Source organism: Gopherus flavomarginatus, chromosome 4, assembly GCF_025201925.1.
Source record: "Gopherus flavomarginatus isolate rGopFla2 chromosome 4, rGopFla2.mat.asm, whole genome shotgun sequence".
In the NCBI taxonomy this organism is placed as follows: domain Eukaryota; kingdom Metazoa; phylum Chordata; order Testudines; family Testudinidae; genus Gopherus; species Gopherus flavomarginatus.
Window position 1 is genome coordinate 48,431,664 of NC_066620.1, and position 21,355 is coordinate 48,453,018.

At 44.6% G+C, this 21,355-nt stretch overlaps 2 protein-coding genes and 1 pseudogene across 3 annotated transcripts in view; 2 read left to right on the forward strand and 1 right to left on the reverse strand.

The window, feature by feature from the left end:
- The window catches only part of LOC127049469 (uncharacterized), a 481,224-nt gene that overhangs the window by 386,633 nt on the left and 73,236 nt on the right, over positions 1-21,355 (reverse strand). The gene's annotated exons all lie outside the window — the stretch shown is intronic.
- The window catches only part of LOC127049831 (centromere protein F-like), a 74,939-nt pseudogene that overhangs the window by 41,114 nt on the left and 12,470 nt on the right, over positions 1-21,355 (forward strand).
- On the forward strand, positions 6,199-6,815 carry LOC127049470 (dnaJ homolog subfamily C member 15-like). The gene has a single exon (XM_050950273.1). It carries the CDS (start codon positions 6,199-6,201, stop codon positions 6,643-6,645), a length of 447 nt encoding a protein of 148 aa, XP_050806230.1. The 3' UTR covers positions 6,646-6,815.

A 21,355-nucleotide genomic window follows, 5' to 3' on the forward strand; every position in this document is an offset into this window, starting at 1 on the left:
TCATAGCAAAGGAGGGAAATTTCCCCTCCCGAAGGATCATGATTATTGGGGATTAGTCTGGTTGCTTAGTTGTCATTCTCAATGTTGTTATGGAGATCTACTTTTGAATCGATATAGAAGCTTCATTCCATTATTTGCTAGTATTAGTGTAACAGATGAAGTAGGCTACTCTGATTGGCCAAAGTGAGTCATGGGCATTAGTGGCCATAACAGAATGTATGCATTACTTAAAAATGGTTTTTAAACTCTTTTTGCTTCTGTGAGAGCTTTAGTGTAATTAGTAACTATTTACAGACGATTTACAGTCCCTCCCCCACGTTTTCCAATGCTAATAGTTATAGTAACTTGACTAGAAACATGTAATAGGAGTGCGTTTTTCTCCTCTACCCGCCCCCCCATCTTCTAAATTTCTAGGAACTGTTTCATCAGCAACATTCCTTACTGACAGTGGACCAGCAGTGGAAACAGATAAAGCCCAAATTCAACTTGGACCTGCAGCAAGCCAACAATGATTACGATGCTGTATGGGCAAAACTTGACAATGTAGGATTTTTAATATCTGAACTATTCAAAAGGAAGTGGTGATGTTGAGTTTTTATTTTTTGTAAAATTTAACTGTCCTTTTTTGTGTGTTTGAAGATCTATACATGACAATATTTAAGGGCAACTAAATACATCGCAGGTCAGAGCAAGCTGCGGTATGTTCCTGTCATAGGGTGAGCTGATCCGTTAAAAGACTAGGGCACAGCTGCACCTTTTGTCAGGCTTATCCCATCTCCCTGTATGATGGGAATGAATACAAGGATCATGTGACACAAGCATGCATATAAACCAGGCCTGCTGGCAAGTAAAAGGGCAGCCTGTGGTCATTCAAGAGAGAGCCCCTCACCCCAAAAGGTCAGAGAGAGACTCTCTCTCCATAGTGCCCAGGCAGAGAGCCCGTGAAGAGGACAGGTGACAATTTTCCAGAACTGCAAGGCAGAAGCCTTTTAGGGGAAGAGATTTACAAGGAACTGGAAACTGCTGGGATAAGCCTCCATTAATGGACCTGCAGGATGCAGTTTAGACTACAGGGATGGGCATGCTCTGATCAAGACCTGGAAAAACTTGAGGCATTATAAACGGAAAGGAATAATTGAGGCTGGTAAGAGTATATCTGAAAGTTGTGTTATGATAATAAACCAAACAGGAAGAGAGCACTATTGTAAAATCGCCACATGTGATAGCTGGTTTGATGCAAGATTGAAGGTAAACTGAGGTAGCAGATGAGCCCAAAGGCAATCTGGGGGTTAATGCCCTACAACGTTCCCTTTAGCCTTGTTCTGATTTGAGCACTGCTTCTTCCCCACCCACACACTCTAATAGAAAACTGTTTTTTATTCATAAAAGCAGCAAAGAGTCTTGTGGCATCTTATACACTAACAGACGTATCGGAGCATGTGCTTTCATGGGTGAATACCCACTTCGTCGGATGCAGCAGCAAAGAGTCTTGTGACACCTTATAGACTAACAGACATATTGGAGCATGAGCTTTTGTGGGTGAATACCCACTTTGTCACCCACGAAATCTCATGCTCCAATACGTCTGTTAGTCTATAAGGTGCCGCAAGACTCTTTGCTGCTTTTAGAGATCCAGACTAACATGGCTACCCTTCTGATACTTTTTATTTATGATACACACAGTCTACACTGACTTAATACAGAGGTTCTAAATTTGTCCACGATAGCTGTCTGGCATAGCTATGTGTCATCCTAGCTGTGTGAGCACATTATTCAAACATTTTCTACAGAGGTGGTTAGTATTTTCTCTATACATACGAAAAATATAGTTATGGAGACAGAAGTGCAAGCCGAATGTCTTTGTTGGTCCATAAATACAGGGAATTAAGGTGTAAAAATACTGGTTTTTCAAAACATGTACCTATTCCTTAAGTATATAGTAAGTGGAAAAGGTAGAGTAATTTGTCAATCTCTTGCTATTTGGATTGTACAGAATTGTGTCTAGTTTGGTATTGATCCTTTCTGTCTGTTGGCTGTTCAATAGCATATTTGGTGATAGCTGATCATCAGTCCAACACCTAAATGTTACCTCTCAAATGAGCAGTTGAGGACTGAGTGGGAATGGGGAAGGATCTTCTAAACCCGACAGGTGCTCCCTTTGACCAAATATGTTATGTTAAAAAAAATAAGAGCAAGTGTTAAATCTGCTGCCCTTATGATTGAGCTTAAAAGAAAGCACTGGTTAGCATTCCCAATGATTAACAGACTGTACTATAACTATTGCTTAAATTATTAATATATTTATATATTACAACTATATACTTGAAAATGTGCCTGAAAATATTGTTCATATCCTTGTCCAGTCTTGAGTTAAAGATCTGTGTTACCTTAACCTGTTCTGGCTTTGGTATGATACAGAATCTAGAACCTGGGACTAGACAGTGAAAAGAGGATGGATTTTTCAGATATCTGGGCTATTTTTAATTGCACTTTTTTAAAGCCATCATGCTGAGTTTCAAGGTTTAGGGCCAAATTCTGCTCTTAGTTATACAACACAGAAGTCAACAGTTACTTCAGACTTCTCTTTCTGTAGAAGGAAGCAGAACATAGCTTATTCTTTTTGCTTTGTTTTCTAATGTATCTTTGGAGCTCATCATTTAAAGCGACATCAGGAATTTTTAATTTTTTTAAAATAGATTAAATATGACTACAAATAAAATGTGATGTGTTTTCCTCATAGGCAATAGCAGTGCCCATAGGAAAATGACTTGAGAAGAAATTTTGAGGTAAATAAATCAGAGGGTCAACTGGAATAATTAATAATTTAAACTGGAAATCAGTAAGAACTGGTTCCATTCATGCCTTACTGAGTCACAGGGGAACTCTGCAAGCTCTATGTTGGAGAATAGTGTATTTCCACCAGAAGTTGTGTTTCGATACCGTCTTATTCTGGCTGTCCTTTTTTGGACCATCTTAAAAGACTGTGACAAAGTTCCTGCTGCCTTGGTGAGTCCTGCACTTATTGGCGAATTTGCTTGCCTCAGAGATTCACAGGAGGCCTCAGTTTGGCCAGTTTTATGACTGAAACCTGCCGTTCAGTCAGTTAACCTCAGCACCGGCCAGCATGGGGAAAAGGAAGGAGAACAATTCCTGCAGTCTCTGCTGACCCACCTAGTGGGTCAGAGGGACAGGCCAGGGACCTTCCCCTCTGGTGGGATCGACAGTCCAAGTCAATTCCTCTTATATCCACTAGGGGGGAGCAGAATGGGGGGAACCCAGGCCTGCCCTATACTCTAGATTTCAGCCCAGGGCCATGTGGATCGCAGCTGTCTAGTGTTACGAGTAACACCTGTGTGACAGCTACAACTCCCTGCGCTACTTCCCCATAGCCTCCTCCCAAAACCTTCTTTATCCTCGCTACAGGACCTTCCTCCTGATACCAGATAGCGTTTGTACTCCTCAGTCCTCCAGCCGCAGGCCCTCTCACTCTCAGCGCCTTGCACACCCTTCACTGACTGAAGTGAGGTCCTTTTTAAACCAGGTGCCCCGATTAGCCTCCCTATCTTAATTGATTCTAGCAGCTTCTTAATTGGCTCCAGGTGTCCTAATTAGCCTGCCTGCATTAATTGGTTCCAGCAAATTCCTGATTTTTCTGGAACTGCCCCTGTTATCTTACCCAGGGAAAAGGGACCTGCTTAATCTGGGGCTAATTAATCTGCCTTCTCTCACACCCCTGTAGTGGGCCCCTGCCCTGTGGACCCAACCGGCGTCCCCACCCCTTCACCGTCAGCCGGCTGCATGAGTTGAAACCGGTTTGTTTCCAGAACGCACCAAGGAAACATCTATACATGCTTGTGCTCCACACCCTGCACTTCCTCACCTTCGCGTCCCACCCTGACACAAAATGGTGGGATGTCCTTCTACCTCTAGAGGGTGAGGAGCCCCAGTGGACCAGCCTATACTCCACTCTGCTCCCAAGGTCCTCGGGGGATGTCAGTTGGCAGCTCCTTCACGTGTAATTGGCGTTCACCCCCGTCCCCAAACCCTGCCCCTACTGCGGCATAAGGGAGACTCTGGTGCACATATACCTGGAGTATGCGAGGCTGCAGCCTCTATTCTGGCTCCTCACAGATATCCTGTTGCATTTCTGGCTGCACTTTTCCCCTCACCTTCTTATTTATGCACTGCCTATGCATGGCCCCATAAAGTCACAGGACCTCCTGGTCAACCTCCTCCTGGCCCTAGCTAAAATGGCCATCTATAAAACCAGGGAGAGGAGGTTGGCCAATGGAGTCTCCTGTAACTGTGGGGCCCCTTTCCGATCCTCCATCCAGTCACACATCCGGGCAGAATTCCTCTGGGCGGCATCCACTGACTCCCTTGATGCCTTTGAGGAGCAGTGGGCGCTGTTCGGGGTTCTCTGCTCCGTGTCCCCATCAGATTCCCTTTGTTTGAGCCCTTGACAGCATTTCTATCCCTGTTATTTCATTAGTTGTCACCTGAGATCACTTGGTTTCCAGGTCCTGTGGATCCTCCCCTAAGGCTGGGGGGATCTTTTAGCAGTGGGTTCGCCCACTTCCTGGATCCCAATAGGATCACTCTCCTATAGCCCTCTGGCCCGACCCTGTCACAAGACCTATAGCTGTGATACAAGATAAGGCCCCAATCTTGCACTTTTTGCAATTGATTCTATGTGGACTGAGCCCAGGCAAAAAATTGGTTGCATGGTCTGGATTTAAAAAAATGATTTTGCACCAGCATAGTACAGATAGGATTACAGTTCATATGGAATTATTTGTCTAATCTAATTCTGTAGTATGGTTGAAGGGACTCTTTGTTTAGTCCTAAAAAATAAAATATATTAAATATCTGTTTGAGTTCATTTGGAACTTCTACAATCATTAGCTGCTTCCTAAGTATAAGTGTGTTTTGCCTAATTCTAAGATTTCATGGAGGAGTGGGTACTTTTTTGGTCACACAATCAATTTAAAGCAAGAGAAAATTCCCCAAATGATTTGTACATTTTTACTTTTTCAAGCACTATAGACCAGCATTATCAACAAAATTCTAACTAGGAAGCCAGATCCTGATCTGGCACATATCAGCATAGCTCCATTGAAATCAGTAAAGTTATTTCAATTTACACAAAAAGGATCTGACTGTAAATTTTGATTTTTAGAAAACCTTGATTGTAGATTCAAAGATTTTTCCTTTAATTTGGCGTTAGAAGGAAAATGAAAGGGAAGAGAACTCAGAATAGTCATAGAAGCAACATCAGCGATTGGGGTTTTTTTAAGTTCTTCTATTGTGCCAATTGCTGTTGTATCTGAATGCTTTCCAGAGTTAAAAATAATTAAGGTGACTAGCATCTGTTATTTGAGGTTTCTATTTCTCCCATATCCCCCAGAGCAGTGGTTTTCAACCAGTGGTGCACAGACCTGTGGGAGTTTGCAGACTGTCTAAGGGGTTCTGGAAAGGCTGTAATTACAACGGAACAGTGGTTTTCAAGCCGTGGCCTGTGGGGTCCACAGACTATGTCTAAGATTTCCAAAGAGGTCTGAACCTCCATTTGAAATTTTCTGGGGTCTGCAAATGGAAAAGAGATTGAAAACCACTGTCCCGGAGGGCAAAGGGTGTGTGTGTGGGGGGGGGGGGTTGTAAATATGAAAAATGGTGATGTTAGTTGTCATTCTAAGTTTTTGCAGGAGTGAATTTCATAGTATTCGGCCAGCTCCTGAAAAAGCTCTGTCTCCTGCATCTGCTAGTTTTACTTGTGATGTGTAGACAGTTGTTCCTGAGGAACACAGCTACTGAAGTCTGAGAGAGTAAGATGGTATATTGGGCGCATTTCCTTTATAGCTTCAAAAATAAAGACTGAGATTTGATTCAGTGTTCTGTTGGGGAATCAGCGGAGTGAATGAAACATAGGACTGATGTACTCAAGTGAACGTGTATTACTGAGGAGGTGTGCTGCTGTGTTCTGTAACTCCTGCAGATTTTTCAGGGCAGATGCATTCAAGTCTAAATACATTGGATTTTGATGATTCAAGCAAGAGTTAATGATGGCCTATGTGACTGAGGCCAAATTGTAAATACAAATGATGGGATGTAGCCTTACCAGATTAAGGTGGGAGAAAGTATTTCTTGTAAATGGTTCTGTGGGGGCCCCGTAAGGCGCCCTCAGTCTTTTGGCCTGTCATGGAAGGTGCCGGGGCACCCTCGGAGAACCTGCGCTACGCTGAGTACGCGAGGGTCCCCGGCGGCGGCCGGCAGAGTGAGCCCAACATGGACAAGGGGCTGGCCAGATCTATGATGGCAGTTGGCCTGGGTGTTGCAGCTGTTGCATTTGAAGGTCGTTATACGTTTCAGGTCTGGAAACCACTGGAACAAGTATTCACAGAAACAGCAAAGAAGATTGCAACCGCTAGTTTTTCATCCTACTATAAAGGAGGATTTGAACAGAAAATCAGTAGACGAGAAGCCAGTCTTATTTTAGGCATAAGTCCATCTGCTGACAACACCAAGATTAAAACAGCTAATAGGATAATCATGATTTTGAATCACCCTGATAAAGGTGGATCTCCCTACTTAGCAACAAAAATAAACGAAGCAAAAGATTTGCTAGAATCCAGCTCCAAAAATTAATGTCCAAGGACTTCTGTGATAGAACTTTTTATACATTCCTTTCTACTGGAAATCCTGTAGATATATTGTGCAATAGCTACGTGCTGCTCTATATGGCTGCATAACACTGGATCAAATAGTCAGTTATCTATCTTCATTATTAAAGATCTAAGACTATTTAAAAAGAAAAAAAAAAATCAGAGTATGGGATTTTTTTTCCAGCTATGTTAGGCGGTTGGTTCCAGATTTTTGTTGAATACTTCATAATCAGATCTACTTCTACTGAATCACAGTAAGAGGGGTGGGCGTTTCTGCCATTTAAACCCCTTAAATTTCATTGGTATTTTGAACCCAGGAAGCTGAGAATTCATACAGCTTTGAAACATTTGTCATACATCAGCTTTGTCTGAAAATTTTGCGTCTTGACACTTGTGTGTTTTTGAATGATTGATAGAGCGTGTGTGTGTTTCGGTATAACAGTTCGATATTTTGGACTAGGAGGTTGAGAGACAAAAGGAAAATAACTAGAAGCATCAACGGTTTTATTTATGTTCTTTGGGTGACTTGTTTCAATAGCTGAAAATACAGACCTACTGTGCCAGCAAGGTTTTAACTTGTTTTCCATCCAGACCCTCCCTTTTCTGGAATTTGGCTTCTGTGCACTGGTACCTATATGCTCGTAATAAGTAGATGAATAAATGATGGCTTGCTTCCAGTAGAGTCCCACCAATGCCGTGCCATCTGTTACCCAGCAATGCAGGAGTTTGGGTGGAAGGAGTTAGTTTCTTAGAAATAACTTTTATTTCAGTTCCCAGGTAGGACATAGTTGTATGGGGTATTTTAACTTTTCTTAGCTTATTTGGAAAAAAGATGCTTAGAAAATGTACTATCCCAAAGCCCCAGATATTACTGACTAATAATAATTTACATCTAATGCTATCTTGCTGTCAAGAGCAACTTCATATATTTGAATCATGCACGCTGAGAAATGGGTGGTCTAAGAACAGGAGCTAGAACTGGAAACATCTCCTGTGTTCTGATACTGACTCCCCTCTGTGGCTTTTTGGCAAGTCACTTAATTTCACTGCTTCTCAGTTTTTGTGGGCTAGATTCTATCCTGTGTCAAGATCTGCTATGGGCAGGCAACAGAGAACTGGTTGCAGCTCCCTGGTTCCATATCCTGAGCCACCTAAGTACTTCTGTCATCTGTGCCAGCTGGGAGATGTCCCAAAAGGATTGTCTGCCCTAAGGCTACATCTTCACTACCCGCCCTATCGGAAGGTAGCAATCGATTTCTCGGGGATCGATATATCGCATCTCATCTAGACGCGATATATCGATCACCGAACGCGCTCCTGTTGACTCCAGAACTCCACCAACACGAACGGCGGTAGCGGACTAGACAGGGAGAGCCGCGGACGTCGATCCTGCGCCATAAGGATGGTAGGTAATTCAATCTAACATACTTCGACTTCAGCTACATTATTCTCGTAGCTGAAGTTGCGTATCTTAGATCGATCCCCTCCCCTAGTGTAGACCAGCCCTAAGAGGACTGCCAAGAGTGCTGTTTGTGTTCCTAACTCATCTATGTGCTTAGAAACGAAGGCTCAACTTTCCAGAGTCTTCATGGGACTCAGATGGGTAGTATACCACATCACACTATTCTCAGTTTATTGACTTAATCTACTGTTTTGTAACTAATATTTTGTTGTAGGAAATGAAGAAGGAAAAAAAACTTCTTTGCTGCCACTCTGATTAAAAATCACAAAAAAACCTTCAGCTGGAAGAAGAACTAAAAACAGCCAAACACTTTCTAAAGGAGACCCCAGAATTATGCTGAAAAGATGAAAAGTGAGTTACATATTTCTTCCTCTTTAAATCACGTTACAAACTATTACTTCAGTGTGGAGGATCTGTAAGCCTCATTATCAATGGTGATTTGAAGAATACCTAAGAAACAAAAGTTCCCACTCTGTGATATAGTTAAATTAACTTTCAGCTAATACACGCAGTTCTCTTTCCAAACTCAGATGGAAATTCTTCATACAAATATATAGTACTAACTCATAAAATTATATGGTTTTAAAGCAATTTCAAAGAAGGAATAAATATGTCCTAAACAGAACTATATGGTCAGCAAATTAAACACTACAATGTGCTCCTGTGTTTTAAAATCCCAAGCAAACAAATATACCTCAAACTATTATCCTTTAGCTTGTATATGGACTCCATCAAGCTTAAATGTGATGAAATGTTACCTACTGAGCCCTAATTTGATTTTTCCCTACTTTTGTCTATTTGATTGGGAAAACGCATTTTGCAGACTGAGGTTTAAGAGAACAGGTAATTCTGCTAAATAGCCATTGTAAAGAAGGAGACTGCTCCCACTTATCTCTGTAAAAGTCTAACCTCACTTAATGAGATTTCAAAATTAAATGTATGGACCCAGTCCTGCTCCCATTATAATCAGTAGTTTGCACTCTCCAATCCATGAGGCCATCCAAATAAGTGCTTTGTGTTTTGATCTTATTCTTGGCAAGTGGCAGCACTTTCGGCTAGCTAATAAAATGTAATGCTTTCTATGTCCATTTTCTTGCTTTCGCTATCTTCTATCTGTGGTTCTTAAGGTGTCAAATGGTAGCATTATCTCCATTTTCTGGAGGGAATAATTATGAACAAAAAATAAGTCAGAAGATGTTTGTGCTGTAGCTCTGCACTACAACCAACAATAACTTGTCCTAATTGAAACATAACTGAATGTGGGTGCCCAGAGTCCTAGGCTCTCACCCCTAAATCCCCAGACAGTTCTTCCTCTCTAACAAGTCTCTGATTATACTCTCACCCCTGCGGGGCTTCTTCTGGTCATCCAAGGACTTAGCTCATTTCTAGCCACAGCGAACTCTGCTGGTCACTATCCCTCTCCCCACTGGCCTCCGTGTCCCTCCCTGTAACTCAATACCTTTGTGGGCCTTGGACAAGGCCCTGCAGCCTGGGGAGTTGCCAGTCTGGAGCTCCCCAGCTCCTCTGGCCTTCCCTAGCCCTGCTTCACTCTAGTACTCTTAGCTTCCCCAGCAGCTAGGTCTCTCTCCTTTCAGAGCTAGAAGAAGACTGACTGAGTGCCTGGCTCACAGCCCTTTTATAAGGGCCAGCTGTGGCCTGATTGGGGCGTGGGCCAGCTGTAGCTGCCTCCCCAGTCAGCCCAGACTTGCTGCTTTCCCCAGCCACAGCCCTTTGCAGGGCTGTTCCAACCCCTTCAGGGCTAGAGCGGGCAACCAGCCTGCCACGCCCCCCTTTGAATCATCACCCTGTGTGTTGACATATTTCAAATGACTGTTGATTGCTATCATTTCCCTTCCCCTCGATCTGCTCCTCTTTCTCACCAAGTTCTGGGTCTTGGAGACATTGAATTTTCCTTGTCCTGTAGGAAGGAAATGCATAGTCTTGTTTTACATGGTAAGTTGGTGTTATTCAATAGATTTCTCTTTGCAATACAGGAAATCTCTTGTATTGTCCGTCTCTCTTAATTTTACTCCATACATCAGCCCATCAAACACCTTGATCATTTTTATATATTCTGGATTTTGAAGAGAGGAAAACGGACAAATAGGGCACCAAAATTCTTGATCTAGCCATTGATACTGTTACCTGTCAACCATGAGTTTCAGAGTACAAGCCATCGGACCTCAGTGAAGACGGGCTGTAGAAACAGTTACAATTGTGAAGCATAGAGCAATTTGACTAGCAGTATCTTCCTTCTCCAAAACTGAATTCTGGCAATGCTAAAATTGTCTCAGCTATACAATGTCATGGTTTGGGAATAAAGACAGTTTTAGAACACATAAGTAATTATATTCTGAAATAGTAAGAAAATTTATTGCTAGGTAAAAATTGAAAATTGTCAATATTGCCATTTTATAGTGTTACCCATAAAAGCTAATATTGCATATTGGACATAGTTTGCTTTCACAAATTAACCACTTAATTGTTTTTATTACTATAGATAAGAGTTTGTCTCAGGAAGAAAACCTAAAGATACTCCAAGAGAAACTCAAACAACAAGATGCCTCTCTCACTTTGGAGAAATTGAAATTATCTATAGCTGATCTGGAAAAGCAATGAGACTCCATTCAGCATCTGCTGAAGTAAAGAGAAAACCACACTGAGGAACTAAACAGTAAGATAAGTAAAATGGAGAAGGAATCAGAAGCCTTGCTGAAAGTCCTCGGATTAAAGGAGAGAGAATGTGGAGAACTAAAAAAGGACTTTACTATTCTTTTTCAATGGAAAAATGAAAATGAACAACTTGTGAATGAAGTTGAGTCTGAAAAGGAAGAATTGCTGAGTAAAATTAATGACTTGGAAAGTTCTCTCAAGATTCAACAAGTTAAAAGTAATGAAAGTAGTGAGACTGTTCGAATAATGGTAAATGAGAAAGAAAAATATTGTTTGGAGATTAAAAATCTCAGAGACATGGTGGAATACAGAAGTGCAAAACTAGAGACACAGAAAAAAGCTTATGATGAACTTCAACAAAAAGCAGAATGTTCCGATCAAAAATATAGGAAAGAAATAGAAAATATGACCTGGAAAATATCTCAGCTCACCAACTAAGTTGAAATTCTAGAACAAAAACTACACTTAGCAGCAAATGCAGTACTGGAGAAGGATCAATGTTATCATGAGTTGCATGGTAAATGTGACATCTTGCTTCAAGAAAATGAGCAACTGAGCAAGGTAATAAAAAGAAAGAATGAATCAGTAGCACGTTACTTAGTTCATGACAGGGAAAATGGAAACTATTTAACATGATTTGTCCTATATCTTAGTTGAAATGGTACAATACAGATTTGACTAGCAATATGTTCTTTCTGTCTCAGGAAATAGAATTAGAAACTCAACAAGCAGAGATTCGGGATTTAAAAAGCAATAATAAATTGCTTGAAGATTCAGTAAAGCAGTTACATCTTGTGCTTGATACATGGAATTTAGAGAAAAAAAGACATGTCTACAATGCTTTCCTTACATGAAAAAGAAATTGAGGACCTTATTGAAGAAAATAGAACCCTTAAGGACATTAACAAGGCTTTAGAACAAGAAAAAGTAGACTTACTACAAACAAACATAATTTTTTCTAACAGTTTAAAGGAAAGAGAGGAAAGCATTTCTGAGTTGTCCAGAAGACATAAGGAGGAAAGACTGTCACTCATTGAAAGAGATGAAGAAATTGAAAAAGAACTTGTAGATCTATATGGAAAATACAAATCAATGGAAGAAAAAATGCCAACACAGAATGCATTTTAAGACAGCAAAAAAGTCACTTTCAGGAGAGTAAAGCAGAATCGGAACGACAAGAGAAAGAGCATAGGGATGAGCGTAATGAATTCTTCTCTAAACTAGTGTCCTTGGACGGAAAAAATAAAGATTAGATTCAGGAACTTGAGAAAGTGCAGTCAGAGTTGCAACGTAAGCTGAGATTGCTCATATCCAAAACGTATTTTCAGCTGAGTTGGATTGCTCAAGACAGGAAATGTTAAATGTCAGGGCAGAGCAAAACAAAATGCAAGAACGACATAACATCTTGCTTCAAGAGAATGAACAACTGAGCAAGGTAATAAAAACAAAGAATGAACCACTAGTATGTTACTTAGTTCATGACAGAAGGCCTACATCAGAACAGTTGAGAGAGTCCATGGAAGAAAAAGAAAATGAGCTGAATAAATATCTAGTTAAACTTGAGCCATTTCAGATGGATCTTGAGGACAGAGACGTGTCTGTAGAAAACTACAGCACACAGGTAATACACTTGGAGGCTGCTTTAAAAACTTTACATCATTGTTTTCATTTGGTTTATAGTAAAACCAAAACCAGGTTCACTTAGGTAAAATGGAAACGATTTCAAATGATTTGTCCTATATCTTAGTTGAAAAGGTACAATACAGAAACTAACAAAGCCATGTTATTTTCAGTCTCTGTTATCAATGGCGGATAAGAGCAATATCAATATATTTTGCTGACAGTTAATAAGGCATTTTATACTTAAGCTTTTAAGAGGCAAAATATTTAATTGTGTCCTTTTTAATATCTATTTTCTATTCTAATATAACATTTGCTATAACTTCTCCATTAGTAGCATGGAAATCTCATTAAATCTGTTGTCTTATAAACTTCTGGCTATCAAAGATACAGGAGGTCCTTAGCAGGACACCTGAAAACGTGCTAAAATGCGTTTTGTCTGTTCTGTGGCCCAGCTTTTCTCCTCATTCGTAACAAAGAGGTGATTCCTCTCACCTGTAGAACTGGGAGGTGGACCAGTGTTGTTGCTGAAGGCCCCAGGACTAAGCTCCACCCTTCACCTCAGGCCACCAGAAATTGTGTCCACCAGCAGAACAAGTTGGTGGTTCAATTTCTCCCAATAACTTTGTTTTCTAATTAATTATTGTTCATTTTTCTGCAATATTGATTTCATTTCAACTTCTTGCTCCTCTTTCCCTCTCCTCAAGTAAGTTCTCTGGATCCGCAAACACAGTACCTCTCAGTAACTCCCTTTGACCACTATTGCAGTGGTAGAAAAGCCCTGCAAGATCAAGCTAAGTCCATGTAGTTCAATGGGCAGCTTTTTAGGGGTCTTAGAGTGTAACCTGTGTCTTGCTGCTACAAGCCACCAACCCTTGCTCTGTGAGGGGACAGGGCTTTGTTGGACCAGCGCACTAGTGCCGTGCATGTGCACATAAACACACCCATTTGAAGCCCTGACTCCATTGTGAGAAGGCTTGATCAGGAGCATGAGGATTCTCAAGGAGATGAGAACCCCACATAGTCTGCTCAGGAATGATACTTGGAAACTCCATATGCTCTGAGTCCCAAAAAGACAAAAGGAATTGTCCCCTTTGTAAGGAAGTAATATGTACAATTAATGAGCAAGTTGTATAAACATCAGGCTTTAAATCTTTTCTTTTGCCTTCCCACACTTAGAATGTGTTTGCTGTGGTTTTCTCCTATATACGAGTCTCCCACAGTGCTCTGTATCAGACTTACTGCCCCTCCCCCCAAACCCTGGCGTATATCTGGGTGTGCAGAGACACTTGTTACTTCTGTGAAGCCCTGTCTCAGGTGGCAGGGTAATGTAAACTGTTCATCTCTGCTTTTCAGCCTGGGACCCTCTTTCAACCAGGGAAATTTTAGGTCACAATGGAGTGGGAAGAGTCCCTGTCCGTTTATCAGGTCGAGGACCTACATTTTACCGGGGAGAGCAGTTTGGAGTCTCCTCCCTCTCTCCATAGGCTTGCTCAGCGTTGAAGGATTAAAGAGCACTTTAGACAGTGTGTGCCCAGAACAGAGGCACATAAGAATTCCATTCCGTAGGTAGCTGCACCATCAGGGGATTACAGAGGCATCAAGGAGAAATCCCTTCCCATGTTCAAAATGGCTCCTGCTTTACTGAATAAAAATCCCCAAGGGGTACTAATTCTCTTTGGAAGGGTGCAGACAGACACCCATTCAGGCACTTGAGGCCATCTAGCAGGCTATTCCAAAAATCAGCATTTCTCTCAGTACCCCTACTTAGCTGAGAGATCCCCAGAGCAGGGTGATTAGCATCCTACCTCACTTCTGTAAACAATCAGGGGAAGTATCCCATGTACACAACCACATAAAAAAGAAACCCCAAACTCACATGACTCTCTCAACACTGGAAGCCAGTGTCTTGAAAAAAACCTCACTAATAATAAACTATCTAGTTTCTCATGCTTTCCTCCTCTGAGATCATCATTTCCAGTTAAAACTAGATGTTAAACTAAAATGTTATATAAAAATGTAAGGCAAATGTGTAAGTTTGGGGAACCTAAGTGCAGCAGTAGTCCTACCAGAGAGAGACATGGCCATGCCTCCAGAAGGGGGTTCCTTCCAAACGATTCCATTGACCAAAAGAGTGAGGACACTACAGCAAAATTTCAAAACTCCAACTGTGGTCATTTCTTATACTTAGTGAGGAAAATCTAGTTGGTGGCAGGCAAGTGGGCCATAGTCTCTAGGGTATGATCCTCAATTTGCATGTGAGAGTTCTCTGGGTTACTTTCTTGTCAAATCCTTGAAGTGGTGTGCAAGACACTCTCTTTCATGGCAATTTTTCCTCCATTTTGATGTGATTTGTGACAAAGCATTCTTACTCTCTGGCTATAAGGAAACGGTTTACACTCATGAATGTGAAAAAAATAATCCGTACCCTGTGCATCCACTTTCACAAGTGCTATTTGGGGAACCAGTAAAATGAGTAGCTGAGACAACAGAAGCGTGAACCCTCCTTGTCAAAGCCGGTATAGTAATCTGTTGGTCACTGCCAACACAAAAGTTATTCATAATGGGAGTGTTTTCCTAGCAGAGGGGAGAGTATGAAGCAGAAGCTCACATGGAAGACCTAAATATTGTTCTTCCCAAACAGTTAAATCTTCAGCATCACAAAGACAAAATGAGTATTTGTCTGTGAAGAGTTTACAATTCCTACGCAAGACTCTTTGTTTTGACCTACCCTCTGTGTCGAGAGGTTTAAATGGCTGGTAGTATCATAGCAAGGATGAGGTCTCAAGTTACACAACCCTGTCCATTTACAGACAACATGACTGTTTGTGCCCTGTCCAGAGAAACAGATCCATTTACGACTTGCCAGCTGCTAGAAAGGAAAGCAACCCTCCTGGAGTTCAAACTCAAGAATATTCTGAATCCAGTGCAGGAAATTGTTCAAGTAGGTTAAAAATAGGCATGGCTTTGACTATAAATTTACCACTGTGGTCAAGATTTACAAAGACTCAAAATTTCATCTCAGTAATTGTATCTTGACAGCAGTCACCCCGTAACTAGTCTTCCGCAGAGACCGGGTTTGCTGATGCCAGGCATGGGTACTGTCCTCTGAGTGGGGTTTCAAAATGTGCCTCCAGAAATTCCTTTTGTGGACTCATCATTCTCAGATCCTGTCCAAATGTCTCTTTTGGGGCGGATAAGTACAAGCAGTGTACCTTAAACCAATCCAGTTTTCACTTTGTATGACTGTTAAAGGAACAAACGTCACTTGGTGAAGAGCATACCCGGAAGACAAGATGACCTCAGGGTTATGGTGGGTCACTCAGAAAAAAGAGCATCCAGCTTTCTCAACCTCACATCTTGTGCTGTACAGTTTTTCAGTATGTCAGATTACACTTCCTTTTAGTTTACTTTTACATAGTTTAGTTGTGTTGGAACAAAAACATTGGAATGGACAGATGGGATCAAACCAGTGGTTCATTGAGTCCCCTATGTCATCAGAAAGTGGCCAGTAGCAGTTGCTTCAAAGGAAGGTTCAAGAAACCCTGTAGAGGGCAGTTATGGAATAACTGACCCACAAGGGAAATTTCTTCCTAATTCCTGTTACAGGTTGGCTTGTGCTCTGTAGTATGAATTTTTATATCCCTTTTGAAAATAAGTAACCAACCAGAGGTCAGAACTCCTCTCAAAGGCCATGGAAATAATGTCAGATGTAGAGAAGAATCTGCTACTTTACAAGACAGTTCCCATAAAGGGAAGAGGACAGAGCTGAAGTCTTCGGTCTAATTCTTCACTAGCAAGAAGTCCTGGAAATTTTTAGATACGAATGATTGATAGCTAAGGAATCTCCACTACGCCTTCAGAAAAAACAGATCTCTTGAAGTATGGGCCCCTATTTCATCTGTACCTGAGCTGCCTACAATTACCATCTGGGTGTCAAAAGAAAAGTGCAGTTCAGCAGAGAATATCCATTCTTCTTCGAGTGCTTGCTCATATCGATTCCAATTAGGTGTGCGCACGCCACGTGCACGTTCGTCGGAAGATTTTTACCCTAGCAACACTTGGTGGGTCAGCTGGGCGCCCCCTGGCGTGGCCCCGTTATGGCACCGAGTATATACCCCTGCTGACCCATCCGCTCCTCAGTTCCTTCTTATCGCCCGTGTCGGTCGTTGTAACAGTGGAGCGCGGCTTAGCTATCTCCACCTCCCTAGTTATTCACTCATTCTAATACTTATTGTGTATACAGTTTATTCTCTATAGTTCTAGTTAATACTTTCAATACTTTTTTGTAAACGTAGTTAGTGTATATAGTTCAGAGGGTTCGGGATTAGCCCTTTCCCTCACCCGGTGCCCAGGCCCACGCCTGGCTCACCGGGTTTCAAACCGTGCTCAGCTTGCCGCAGGCCGATGCCCACAGGAGACCCTCACGACTCCTGTCTCAAGTGCTTGGGGGAATCCCACCTCGCAGACAAGTGCTGGATCTGCAAATCCTTCAAGCCACGGACAAAAAGGGAGCGGGACTTTCGCCTCAAGCAGCTCCTAACGGAGACAGCCCTCACTCCTCCATCTTCGGCGCCGGGTGCCGGTCAGTCCGCACTGGGGAGAAGTGCCTCATCGGCACCGGAGTGTGCTGGCACCACGAAGACATCTCGGCACCAACCGGCACTGGCCCAGAAACCTGCCCGGCACCGCTCCCTCTCCCCACGAGCCAAGAAGCTGAAAGCTCCTGCGGCTTCACTATCTGCACAGCAGTCTGAGCAGCAGCCTAAGTCGAGCCGCCTGGCACCAGTAGCTGCCGCGGCACCGACAATTCTCAGCACTGTTGATTCCGGCCTCGCAAGAGCCGTCAAGTCCGGTGCCTGACAGCTCCCCGGTGCATGCCTCGGGAGAGTTCATCGTTCCCACCACGCCAGAGACATTTTCTAGGTAAGGGAACTGATTGCATTAACGGAGCCCACCCTGCCTCAACCCCCAGCACCATCGGTGCAGGTTATTCAATCAACAGGCAAGCCTGCTATGGTAAGACCGTCCTCAATCGGCACTGCCGAGAGGCACCACTCAAGATCGAGGTCCCGCTAGCGTTCTCGATCACAGCACCGATCCTGTTCCCAACGCCGCTCACAGTCCCGGTACCGATCTCCTTCTCGGTACCAGTCGTACTCGCAGCACCACTCGAGATCCCGCTCGCCGGCCCAATACTCCAGCCGCCGATCCAGCTCCCGGCACTGTTCCCGCCGCAGCCCCTCTCATCATAGAGCTTCAGGATCCCGGTCGACCTCCCAGCACCGCGCCAGTCGCAGGTCCCGGTCCTACTCCCGGTACCAGTATGGAACCCGGCATCACTCTCTGGTGCGGCACAGAGAACAGTTCGCTGGACGCAGGGCTCCTCCCCAAGTGGTCTCCACCCCGCCATGGCCATCGTGGCATGCATCTGTCTCATCGCACGCCGACAGGGCCTCCTATGGGGATTCAGACGTACACAGCCGAGTTCTACATGAGGCTCCAGGTCCAGACCAAGGTCCTCAACAGTGGTCCTTTTGGACGCCTTGGGCATATCACCAGGCCCAAGGTGAACCCACAGTACCATCACGCTCCGCCCCCTCGGAACATCACGCACCGGAGGCCATTGTTAGCTGCCCCCCTCCAGCGGGTACAGACGGCTCTCCTTTGGCACCAGACCCTCAGGTCCTCCCAGACTCTGACGTGCTTCCTGACCACGAGTCCATACATGAGCCACTCGTCCCTGGTCTGTCATCTTCCTCTTCCCAAGATGAGGCGGTAGCCAGGACATCCTCATCGGGCCTAACCCCTATTTACCTCCGAGCCCACCAGGACCTTCTGAGGCGAGTTGCCTTAAATATCAATCTACAGGTAGAGGAAGTCCTGGAGGTTGAAGACCCTGTGATAGACATCCTGTCGGCGGATGCGCCAACTTGCGTGGCTCTACCATTTATCCATTCCATACAAGCCAAAGCGGACACCATCTGGCAATCCCCGGCGTCTATCCCTCCCACGGCCAGAGGGGCGGAACGAAAGTACATGGTGCCCTCCAAGGGGTATAAGTACTTATATATCCACCCTCCCCCATGCTCTCTGGTGGTCCAATCCGTGAATGAGTGGGAACGCCATGGCCAGCAAGCCCCCTCCTTAAAATCAAGGAAGGCTAGACGTATGGACCTGTTGGGACGTAAAGTCTACTCTGCAGGGGGCCTCCAACTCAGGGTGGCGATCCAACAGGCCCTGCTTAGCAGATATAATTATAATACCTGGCAGGCGGTGGGCAAGTTCACTGAACTGGTCCCAGAGGACTCCCGCCAGGAATTACAGGCCCTTCTGGAGGAAGGAAAGTTGCATGGACTCCCTCCAGGCCTCACTTGACGCTGCCGATTCGGCAGCCAGAACTGTGGCCTCCGGAATCACGATGAGACGGATATCGTGGCTGTAAGTGTCAGGCCTACCTCCTGAACTGCAGCACACCATCCAAGACCTGCCATTTGAAAGCCAGGGCCTCTTCTCTCAGAAAATGGACCCTAGGCTGCAGAGTCTCAAGGACAATCGGGTGATAATGCGTTCCCTTGGGATGCATACCCCACAGACCCAGCGAAGGTCCTTCTGTAGCCAGCCTCAGCGCCCTTACCCCCCACCCATGCCACGACAAGACTTTGGCAGAAGGCGCGGTCGTGGTAACCTAAGACGGCAGTCTGGACCCCAAGGGGGCCACAATAACGGTCCCGCCAAACCAACTACGGGCCCCAAACTGAACTTTCGAAGGTGCACCCAAGAGCAGAGCACTAGTCCTTCCCCAGGATCCTTTTCAGTTTTGCAACCACCTTTCCTCCTTCCTCCATGCGTGGACCGAATTAAACTCAGATCATTGGGTCCTACGCACGGTAGAATTTGGATACCACCTCCAATTCATTTTGCCCCCTCCCTCCCACCCCCCTTCCCCGTCCCTCTTCAGGGACCCCTCTCACGAGCAATTCCTCTGGCAAGAGGTTCGAACGCTCCTCTCGATCGGAGCTATAGAGGAGGTATCGGAGGAATTAAGGGGCAAGGGTTTTTATTCCCGATATTTCCTAATACCCAAGGCAAAAGGAGGCCTCTGGCCTATCCTGGACCTGCGAGGACTCAACATGTTCATGAAAAAGTTGAAGTTCTGCATGGTATCCCTGGGGACCATCATCCCATCCCTGGATCCCGGAGACTGGTACTCTGCTCTCGACATGAAGGACGCATATTTCCACATCGCCATTTACCCTCTGCACAGATGGTATCTATGGTTTATGGTGAACCACCAACATTTTCAATTTGCGGTCCTTCTGTTTGGCCTCTCTACAGCCCCTCGTGTGTTCACGAAGTGTATGGCTGTAGTGGCCGCCTCCCTCCGTCGTCATCGAATAGATGTCTTTCCTTACCTAGACGACTGGCTTATTCGAGGGACCTCCGAGGCCCAAGTCACCAGGCACGTGGGCATCGTCAAGGACCTATTCAGCCGATTAGGCCTGATGATCAATCTAGAAAAATCTACTCTAGTGCCCACACAAAGAATAGAGTTTATTGGGGCCATTCTAGACTCCAAACTCACAAGAGCCTGCTTACCACTACCCCGATTTCAGGCAATAATTTCAATTATAAAAAGCCTCCAAGGCTTTCCGACGACCTCGGCTCGCAACTATCTCAGCCTCCTCGGTCACATGGCCGCATGCACCTTTGTAACCAAACACGCCAAACTACGCCTGTGTCCCCTTCAAACCTGGCTCACCTCAGTTTACCGCCCAGGCAGAGATGCCATAGACATGATGGTCACCATTCCTCAGAGCATTCTACACTCCCTCAACTGGTGGCTAACACCCTCCCTGGTGTGTGCAGGACTGCCGTTCCATCCGATGCAGCCCTCAGTGTCCCTAACGACGGACGCGTCGTCTCTTGGCTGGGGGGCTCACCTAGGCCATCTTTGCATGCAAGGCCTCTGGTCATCTCGAGAGCTGGTGCGGCACATAAACGTCCAAGAGCTGAGAGCAGTCCGCCTGGCGTGCCAGGCATTCCAGCAACATCTGCAGGGTCGTTGTGTTTCAGTGCTTACGGACAACACAATGGCGATGCACTACATAAACAAGCAGGGAGGGACTTGATCCTCCCCCCTTTGTCAGGAGGTGATCCAACTGTGGGAATTTTGCATAGCCCACTCAATAGACCTTGTGGCATCTTTTCTCCCAGGGGTTCAGAACACTCTGGCAGATCAACTCAGCAGATCTTTTCTGTCTCACGAGTGTTCGGTTCGTCTGGACATTATACATTCTATTTCCGGAAGTGGGGCTTTCCCCACACAGACCTCTTCGCTTCTCGCGAGAACAGGAAATGCCAGAGGTTCTGCTCCTTCCAAGGTCTCGCCCCGGGATCAATATCGGATGCCTTCCTATTCCCATGGAAGAGCCAGCTGCTTTACACCTTTCTACCCTCCCCACTGGTGCACAAAGTTCTCCTAAATCTCCGCAGGGACAAGGCTCGCCTAATCCTGGTCACCCCTGCGTGGCCCTGACAACACTAGTACACCACGTTGCTCGACCTCTCGATAGCCAAACCAATCTCCCTGCCTCTTCATCAAGATCTTATAACTCAGGACCACGGAAGACTTCACCACCCAGACCTGCAATCCCTCCATCTCACAGTGTGGCTCCTGCATGGTTAACCCAATCGGAGTTACGCTGCTCTGCCCCAGTGCAAGAAGTTCTCCTGGGTAGCAGAAAACCTTCCACTCGGTCTACATACTTGGCCAAGTGGAAGCGTTTTTCCTGCTGGTGTCAAACACTGAATGCCACACCCACGGAGGTTCCCATCCCCACTATACTGGACTATCTCTGGTATCTTAAACAGCAAGGTCTCACTACCTCTTCATTGCGAGTGCACTTGGTGGCTATTTCTACTTTCCACCCAGGAG

What these genes read in the sequence shown, in the direction of transcription:
- LOC127049470 (XM_050950273.1), top strand. Translation starts at nt 6,199, where the DNA reads ATGGAAGGTGCCGGGGCACCCTCGGAGAACCTGCGCTACGCTGAGTAC.